Source organism: Pinus tabuliformis, chromosome J, assembly GCF_031772625.1.
Source record: "Pinus tabuliformis cultivar Carrire ecotype Pingquan chromosome J, CPIR1, whole genome shotgun sequence".
NCBI classification, from domain to species: domain Eukaryota; kingdom Viridiplantae; phylum Streptophyta; class Pinopsida; order Pinales; family Pinaceae; genus Pinus; species Pinus tabuliformis.
Genome location: NC_142295.1, coordinates 119,454,701 through 119,464,638, shown reverse-complemented (window position 1 = coordinate 119,464,638; position 9,938 = coordinate 119,454,701). Strand labels below are relative to the sequence as shown.

Below are 9,938 nucleotides of genomic sequence, written 5' to 3'. Positions count from 1 at the left end.
ACAACTTTCTTAATTTTAAATTAAGAAAGTATACTTTTCAAAACATAAAAAAAAATACATGCTAAATCCTCGGTAGAATTCAACAACAGCTAGCTGAGCAGAGAGAGAAAAACGCATATCCATGTGCCCGGCAGTAAAGTATAATGTGAAAATCTCTCTTATTTATCGTGCTCATGGTTTATTATAACAGTTTATTTCATATGAAAATTATTCATCAAGCGGAAGTCGTGAAGTTGAAATTAGAACATGTTGTTTGTCCGAAGAGCAGAGAGGAGCAGAAGCCGAGTGTGGAGTTTGACCACATCGAATTGGAGCAGATTATCCTAAGTCCCTATCACAATTGATGTCACCGGATCCTCCCCTGCATCAACAAATCCCAGACACAACACCTTATCACTCACCCCCACCATGGAGTTAGCTCCAAAGATCCTCCAAATGGTACCGTTGCTCTGCAGCACAAGGTCAATGGCCGCACGGCAGGCCCCACGCGACTGAACCCAACAGCGCTCGAGTTGAAACACGCGTCGAAAGGGGCCACCGAAACAACGCGCGGGATATTCCTTTGCTTTTCGACGGCGGCCACGATAGAATTGTAGATCGGGGTTGCTAGTTGCGTGTAGTGCACCACGGTGCTCAGGTTGGTGCCGCCACGGCCCTGCGTGCCGAGTCGCAGCTTCTCTGCGTCGATTGCAAGGGGGACGCCATTGACATCGATTCTCTGCACACCAATGTAGAAGACGTCTGTGTAGACGGTATTCTTGATGAAGGGAGTGTGGATGAGGCCGAGGGAGAGGTCTCTTCCAGGTGGTGGAAGGAAAACGAGCGGTCCGTCGCCAAAGAAGAGAGCTCCAGGTTGATTGCCACCTGGCAGACACATGGCCAACTTGCGACTGAACCCCTACGCGGTGGAGAGCTGAGATGGCAATGTTGGACAACTACGGAGTTGGACTCATCGGAGCACTAACTATTGTCAGTGGAGGGTTAATCACCGAGAAAGGGCATTGGTAAAGGTGCATATCATTTGGAATTTATCCTATGCCCCTATTAAAGTGATATAAGATTAGTGATGCCGAGTTTTAATTCACATCAATTGTTTTTTCTATATGAATGTCATTAATTGTATATGCACATTAATATCTTAAATTATGGAGAGGATTAAACTTTATCAAAATTTACAAGTTAAATAATACTTTAGTAACTAAATTGAATGAAAAGCTTAAATTGGTGTTTAGTTGATCAATATCTTATTCATTAAAACAGTTTTCATTAGCACCTAGATGGGGTACTTATAGGAAGGGACATGATGGCTCCCATGTGTCACACCTCCACATGTCTGTGTGACCCATCATCGACAACATCTCTAGGATAGAGAGAGGTTATGGCAATGAGATTTGACTTGCAAAGGAATGATGAGGAGGAGTGCGGCCTACTCCTTGGTATAATTCCATTATAATGTAATTCGGCTCTATATTTCAGCCCTGTGCACACCGTATAATTAAAGATATGGACTATAGGCTTGTAAAGTGAAGGACAACTAGTCTTTCAGTGTGACATTATGAATGGTCATGGAGTTCTTATAATTTGCAGCGCTTCTAATCTTTAAAGGGACAACCAATCTTTGAGTGTGACATTATGCATGGTCATAGAGTTCCTGTAATTTGTAGGGCTTTGACTCTTTAAAGTGAAGGTTTTCTATAATTACTAAAATATTTATAATTGGTTAAAAATTTAAAGTTGAATCATGATTTTAGTAATTTTAATTTTATTGAAATTGAAATATACATGATTATCAATATTATCTTAAATAAATTGTATTTAATAAATAATAATATATTTAGATCAGTTTTGGAACTTGTTTTAAAATTGTTTTTGTATGAGTAAGGGTTGGTTTTTTTGGACTTAAGGGAATAAGTTAACAGCCCAAGACTTAGAGGTATCTAGCATGAGTGAAAGCATGGCCCAAAATCAAGATGTATCTGGCATTAGTGAAAACATACTCTCTTAACCGATTATTCCAGGTGACATAGTTTTCCTTGAATAACAATTATAAATATATAAAAATATAAAATATTTTTATCCAAATTTTATATACCTTATAATTTTACACTATGTTTAAGCTTTGGCAATGGTTTAAAAGTCTGTCCATTCCATTAAAGTGAGGTCACTCTAATATGGATGTGACACATCTTTCTCCCGAGAACCAATTTGAGAGGATGAGGGGAATTACTAAGAAGTAAAATTATTATGTTCTTAGTATTGGGGTTTTTAAAAAGGTAAATCTTTCCTAAAAGTGGGAGCACAATCTAAATAAATAAATTTAGTAAAAGACTTTTTTTTCACTATAAGAAATTAAAAAGGTGAAAAGAAGGTTTATAAACTTGATAAAACAACAATATGAAAAATTAAACTATTTATGATTTAAAGATTAAATTATGATATAAAAATATACGATAAAAATAAATAATTTAATAAATTGAGAAAATTGTAAAAAATCTTTAAACCATATTTATAACTAAAAATATTATGAAAATTTTAATTTAAAAGAAAGTAAAAAATGATTATATATATATGAATGGTAAAATGAGTAAAATCTTCCGTGAATGTAAAGAGTTGTAGCATCTCCACTTCACTTCACGATGACAAATTTAAGTATAACTTAATAACCTGGTCGTATAATGATTTATTATAATAAATTTAATATAAAAAATATTTTAACAGAAAAAAAATAAATAAATAATAAAATAAATAAATAAATGAAATGATTATATATATGAATGATAAAATGAGTAAAATTTTTGGTTAATGTAAAGAGTTGTAGCATCTCTATTTCACAATGACAAATTTAACTATAACTTTTAAAAACCGAGATGTGATCGTATAATGACTTATTATAATAAATTTATATTAATATTTTTAATATTGAACTCTAATTTATTATGCTTCGTGGTTTTAATGGTCAAAACATTTAGAAAAAACATATTGGATAATCTGTATTTTGACTCATCCTATCATTTTGAAAACTAATCAATCTCTTATAATGAAACTAATTCATGTTTAAATAAGTTAATTACTCTTGCATGAGTAGTTGGATAAACATAGAGAGTTAGTTAACTGAGTGATTGAGCAATTGAGTATTTGAGTGTTAAGTCGAGTTAAGTGATAGACGAATTTTAGTGTGTGGTTGCATGTGCATGCATGTCAAGGCGAGTCATTAGTCGAAAAGGATAAATACCCTTCACTGGGTTCATTGTAAGTATCATGTTTTGTGGGGGGATAGATCTCGGAAAGGCTCTGCAATCTGAACTAGGGTTTGAGTTAGGGTTTGGCTGCTAGTAACCATGGCAGAACGCGGAGGAGGGAGTTCTGCTCCCTCCTACAGTCAAGTAGCTGCAAACAGAAGCAAGGGAGCTGGTCAGCATCACTTCAAGAAACCAACGGAGGTGAAAACTGAGGATATTAACACAGGAAATATCAGACCTCACGGACAGGAAGAGAATCACGAAGAAGATAGCAGGAGAAGAGGATAGGGAGCATCAGTCAGAAAGATGCACCTATGAGTGCGACAAGGGTTTGTAAACCCAAGTCGACCGTTATTCCTCGGGTAGTTTTAAGTGACCCAGTGATACAGGTGCACAAAGATCACATGGTGGAACATGTGGTTATATGCAAATTTATGGGGATTTGGCCGACGAAGAAGGCTTTACACACATGGATAAGGAACCATTGGAATCGAATGGGGGGAATAAACCTTCATCTTGGGTCCAAGGGCTTCTTTACGATGGTGTTCACAGGCTTAGAGGATAAAGATAGAGTGTTCGAGGGAGGACCCTATTTTTACGTTGTTTCAGGCCTTTACATGCGACCATGGGTGATGAATTTTGTCCCAAAACGAGAAACATTCACTTTAGTACCAGTATGGATAAGACTTTACTCCCTTCCTTTAGATTATTGGCTGTCAGAGTCTCTAAAGGCTATCGGCAATAAGCTAAGGCATCTTATAAAGATATCAAATGTGACTCTAAGAGGCAAATACACTTCCTTCACCTGAATTTGTGTGCAAATGGACTTATCTAGAGCACTTCCGAACGAGATCATCTTAGAAGTGTATGACGAAGAATGGGTGCAGGCGGTGGACTATGAACATGTCCCATTTAGGTGTTGTAAGTGCCATGAACATGGGCACCTATACAGAGACTACCCATTAAACAAACTAGAGAGCAACACAAAAACCACCACATGCAAAGATCCTGAGGGTTTCACTAAGGTGGGGGGTAAAGGGAAAGGAGGAAAGCATTACCAAAATAAAATAAACAAGGACAGGCAACCGAGCCACAATAGTTTCAAGATCTTAGAAGAAGAAGACGAAAACAATGGGGCAAACCAGGAATTGGAGACTAATCCCACCGAGAAGGAAAAGGATGCTATCATGGAGGATATACCAGAGAACAACCAGCAAAAGGATGATATACTGAGCATTATGGAGCTCAGCAGGGACCATGAGATGACCCCAAGTGAGGCGAGAATGGAGGACCATGAACTGCAAGAGATTCTAGAGAAGGAGAATTTAGATCTAAGGGGTTGACTCCGTGCCAAAAGAAGAGTTTGACAGGGTTCAATAGCTCTTCCTCTGGAGATCCCAATCGAAAGGTTTTAGAGTCAAAAGAAACCATGACAGCTAGGAGAATAGAGGGATGAAAATAATGGAGGAAACATAGGGGCACTCCTCTAAGAACCCAAGTAGGAAAAGAGGAAGGAAAAGACAGAATGAGCTGTTGCTGACCGAATGTGGGAAACTCATGATTAACTTAGGTAAGATGAAAGATCTCACCAGTTATTCCTTTACAAACCTTTCTTAATGAAGCTTACAACCTGGAACATTAGAGGTCTCGGAAGTAAAAGGAAACAAAGAAATCTTAGCAGTAGAATAAAAGAAGAAAACCCAGATATGGTTTTTATTCAGGAAACAAAATGTTTGATAAACAAGATTAGAGAAATACATAGCAAATGGTTAATCAAGTATGAGTATCTAGAGGTTAAGGCAGTTAACTCGGCGGGGGGGATTCTTATGCTTTGGGTTCCCCAGAAACTTGGAATCCTGGATGCTGAAGTGTCGAGGAACTATCTATCATTGGTGATTCAACCTTTGGGTGATAAAGAGATCTACATGATTACAAACATCTATGGTCCTCAAAAACTAGAAGACAAACTCAAGCTTCTCACCTCCCTTGAGGAGTTGAGAGAGAGATATCCTGATATGCCTTGGATTCTGGCAGGGGATTTCAATATGATCAAATCTCTTATAGAGAAAAAAGGTGGCACCAGAATACTAGGCAGAGACTCCACTGCCTTCTAGAACTTCTTAAATAACATGGGACTAGTGGATACTGAAACAATAAATGGCACTTTCACCTGGAACAATAAGAGGGAGGGGCTTCTCAAGTTGCCTCTAAACTAGATAGATTCATAATCTCAGAGAACCTCCTTCTCACAGGCCTTGACATGTCAGCTTTAATCCTTCCCTTTGGAGGCTTGAACCACTAGCTTGTCTAGCTTGAAGCCACTTTTATAGGTACACCGAGGAACAAAACTTTTAGGTTTGAGAATGCCTGGCTCTCTCACCCTGACTTCACCAGCAATATTGACAAATGGTGGATGGAAGATATACCAGTTCACGGCACTAAAATGTTCATGCTGCAACAAAGACTTAAAGAATGGAACAGAAAAGAGTTTGGTAATATTTTTAAAGCCAAAAGAGAAGTTGAACAAAAACTCCAGGGGATTAATCAGATCATCATCACAGATGGTTTTACTGAGGAAAGGAAAACTCAAGTCGATTCTCTTCAGAAGGAATGGGAAGATAGGTGCATGCAAGAGGAGATTTTCTGGAGACAGAAATCGAGGGTGCAGTGGATCAAAGAAGGGGAAAGAAACACGAAGTTTTTTCATAAATCAACTTTGGATCACAGGTCACATAACAGAATTTCAAAACTTAGATATTTTCAAAGGAAAGAGCTCGTCTCCCACAAAGAAATGGAATATGTCCTAGTTCAACACTTCCTTAGCATAGCAGAGGAGCCTCTCCTCGACAGATCACGGTTCATTAACAATTTCACAAAGTACATTCCCAAGCTTGTAACCAAGGAAGACAATCACAATCTTAATAGACCAGTGTCTGAAGATGAGGTCAGTGAAGTTATCAATGAGATGAAAAATGGGAAAGCTCCTGGCCCAGATGGTTTCAATGTGGACTTCTTCAAAGCATGCTGGAAAACAGTCAAACAAGACATCCTTGATGTTGTGGAAGACTCAAGAAGATCCAAAATGGTTTTGAAGGCTCTCAATGCCTCTTTCATAGCTTTGATTCCAAAGCAGGAAAAAGCTATGACACCGGACAGATTCAGACCCATAGCTTTATGTAATGTGGTGTACAAAATTATTTCCAAAGTGATTGCTAACAGACTCAAGCCCCTTCTTCCAGCTCTTGTCTCAGAGGAGAAAATTGGTTATGTGGAAGGAAGACAAATTCTCAATAACATCATACAAGCTCACGAGATGGTACACTCTCTTAAGAGCATTAAGCAAGCTGGTATGATCATACAGCTTGACCTAGCGAAATCTTATGATAAGCTAAGCTGGTCTTACATCAGGGTAATGCTAAAAGCTTATGGTTTCGACCACAACTGGATTAGATGGGTTATGGCCCTGGTATCCACAGCTAGTTTTTCAATCCTGCTTAATGGCTTGCCCTCCAGAACCTTTATGCCTTCTAGAGGTCTCAAACAAGGAGATCGACTCTCCCCCTTCCTCTTTGTGCTCATGATGGAAGGGTTAAGTAGGGCGATCAAAATGGAAAATGTTGAAGGAAGAATCCAAGGACTAAAACTAACCAAAGATGGTGTTGCTTTGACTTATCAATAATTCTTGGATGACACTATGCTGCAAGGTATTCCCATAGTCAAGGAAGCCAAATATTTCAAACAAATATTGAATGACTTTGCTATGGCCGCTATTACAGAGGTAATCCTTGACAAATCAAAGGTTTTCTTTTTTAACACTAACATTGCTATTCAGAGGAACCTCACCAGAATTCTTGGGTTCCAAAGGGATTAGTTACCTTCTAAATACCTTGGAATGCCTCTTATGGACAAACCTCTGAGCAAGGGTGTGTGGGAGGCAGTAATTAACAAACTTCAGGACAAGATCAGGAAATGGACTTGCAGGTCTTTGAATTTGGCAGGGTGTCTTGTGCTTACAAAGGTTGTCCCGCAGACCATACCCATTTTCATGTTGTCAGCTCTTCCTGCTCCTAAAGGAGTTATGCAATAGATTAGGAATATTCAAATAGATTTTCTTTGGGGAAATGGGGAAGAGAAAAAGAAGTGGGCTTTGGTAGCTTGGGACAAGCTTTGCAAACCCAAGGCCCATGGTGTTTTGGGGCTTCATGAGCAAAACTTTGGTGGAGGTGGCTTAAGGAATCGACAATCCCTTGGGCCAAGCTTTAGAAACGGAAATATGCGAATAATTGGCAGGAGAGGGATCATATTCGAATGTCTAGGCTTATCAAGGGCTCCCACATTTGGAATCTTGCTTGGGAAAATAGAGCCATTGTCCAACAACATAGCTTCTGGGAGATCCGAGCTGGGAACCTGGCAAGATTTTGGGAGGATAACTGGTAGCAAGAACCAAACTTGTTTAGGGAAGAACTAACCGCTCTCAAGAATGACACTGACAACAAAGGTTTATGTATGGTAAGTGACTTCTAGGATCAGGCAAGGAAAAATGGTAAATGGAGAATATGGAAGGATCTGGGCTATAGTGAAGAGAGCCCTTTGAAGGCCCAAGCAGGCTCTCTTGCTCTGGACTTGGAACAGAGGAAGATTTTGGTTTCATCCAAGTCTGACCAATTGAGATGGGGAAGAAAAACAGAAGGTAACTTTAACCTCAAAGAAGCTAAACGAATGGCCCTAGGGTTTGACTATCAAAACCCTGATAAGGTATGGAAGGACCTTTGGCAACACCCGCATTGGATGAAAATAAAGTTGTTTATGTGGTTGGTTCAACAAAAGAAAATTCTAACTTGGGAAAATCTTTTGAAAAGGGGTTTTGTTGGCCCATCCAAATGCCATCTATGTGGTTTACAAGAGGAGACGATGGAAAACTTACTCAACCTTTGCCCATTCACCTCTACCTTGTGGGATTGGGTGGCCTCAGTATTCAGGCAAATTGACAGGGACAGACTCAGTATCACCAACACTTTGAAGAATTGGAGATGTCTGGAAAGAATGCAATGGCAGGATTTTCAAGAACAAAACTGGCTCAACCCAAAACATTATTGCACAAATATTACGATAGCTCAAAGACATTGTTGGAGCCTTTTTGTGGAGACCTCTTGAGGACCTTACTCTGACCCAAGATGCTCGCATACTGCTGCAATTGGGTCTCCATTCGTTAGTTCCCTAGAGCATAAACAAGGATGTGAGATAGATAACTATTGGTAAAGACTTTTGGCAACCTCCTCCTCATGGTTTCTTGAAAATTAATATAGATGGAGCCTCTAAGGGAAGAACAGGGATGGCTGGATTTGGCGGGGTCATCAGAGATGAGTAGGGGTGCATAAAGGATATCTTTCATAGTAATTTGAGGACTGCCACTAATAACATGGTGGAGCTCATGGCCTTATAGCAGTGCCTGGAAATACTGATCGAGTCAAATCTACACAACACCATCATTGACGTAGACTCTGAATTGGTAATTAATGTGGCCAAGAAGATATGTAATGGAGCGGCACCCAGAAAAGTTTCAAAACATTGGCGGATTTTGCAGGTCTTTCAGCGTATTCATTCCCACCTATGAACCCTGAGAAAAGTTAGCTTCGTTCATGTACGAAGAAAAGCCAATATGCTAGCTGATCATTTGGTGAATGAAGGAGTGCTTTGCAAGGAAAGTTATAGTAAGCATGCTTGGGATTCAATACCCTCAGGGAAATTGCGTGATGATTGTCAAAAACAGGCGGCCAAAGACATGGAGCACTTCCAGACCACGAGGAACAAACAAAAGGAAGACTAATGGAAGTAGGAGAAAGGGGAAGTAGAAGTCAATAATTTTCATTGATCCCACTTAGATTGCTTAAAATAGAGTTAATTACAGGCGAGGGGTACTTGGTAAATAACGAGCTTGTTGGAACGTCACTGACCACTAGTTTTGATGGCGTTTGTCGTTGATTGGCTATCGGGTTGGAAATTGATAGAAGGTTATGTCTTCAAGCGGACCCTAAGATTTATAGGTCAACGGTTTATAATCCTCATTGGATTCGTAAAGATGGTAAATATCGAGCTACTTTTTGTTCCAATATCTTGGAGGACCGTCAGATCAACAGGGGCCTGATCATATGGATATCGGGTTTTAAAAGTGTTCGGAGGTTAAGTCTTAGAATGGACCTGAAGTTTTATTCATTGACAATTTATTTTCTTTTTCGGCTTTGTAAAGCAGGTAAGGGTCACGCAAGTCTCCGAATCGTTTTCTTGAAGGACCATTGGATCACTAGGGTCTTATCGAATAGCCACCGAGTTGGATAATGGGCAGAGGTTTTGTGTAAGACTTATGTGTAAAGTTTCGGGTTTTGTTTTAGGTTTTCTTGATGGTTATTCATCAACGGGTTTTCTCGTTGGTTTTTATACTTGTAAAGACATGTAACATATGTAATCTTTCGTACGGTTCATTGAAGGCTCCACTCTTACTTGACAAAAGAAAAAAAAAAAGTATCATGTTTTGTGTAATCAATAGAAGAGCCGCAACTGGTGTTTTATGTGTGAATTCATGCTTTGTCTCCTCCGCCTGTCCAAAAAATTGGTATCAAAGAACGAGGGAAAATGGATTAGCAACACTATGTGTGTGAGAGAAACATATATTTTTCTTGTGGTTTAAGCATTAACGCATCC

At 39.1% G+C, this 9,938-nt stretch overlaps 1 protein-coding gene across 1 annotated transcript; it reads right to left on the bottom strand.

Moving 5' to 3' along the window:
• Positions 1-397: 397 nt before the first annotated feature.
• On the bottom strand, positions 398-877 carry LOC149225852 (putative aspartic proteinase GIP2). Its single transcript, XM_089380037.1, has one exon. It carries the CDS (start codon positions 875-877, stop codon positions 398-400), a length of 480 nt encoding a protein of 159 aa, XP_089236163.1.
• Positions 878-9,938: the final 9,061 nt, after the last annotated feature.

Coding starts and splice junctions, on each gene's coding strand:
- LOC149225852 (XM_089380037.1), bottom strand. CDS start 877: ATGTGTCTGCCAGGTGGCAATCAACCTGGAGCTCTCTTCTTTGGCGAC.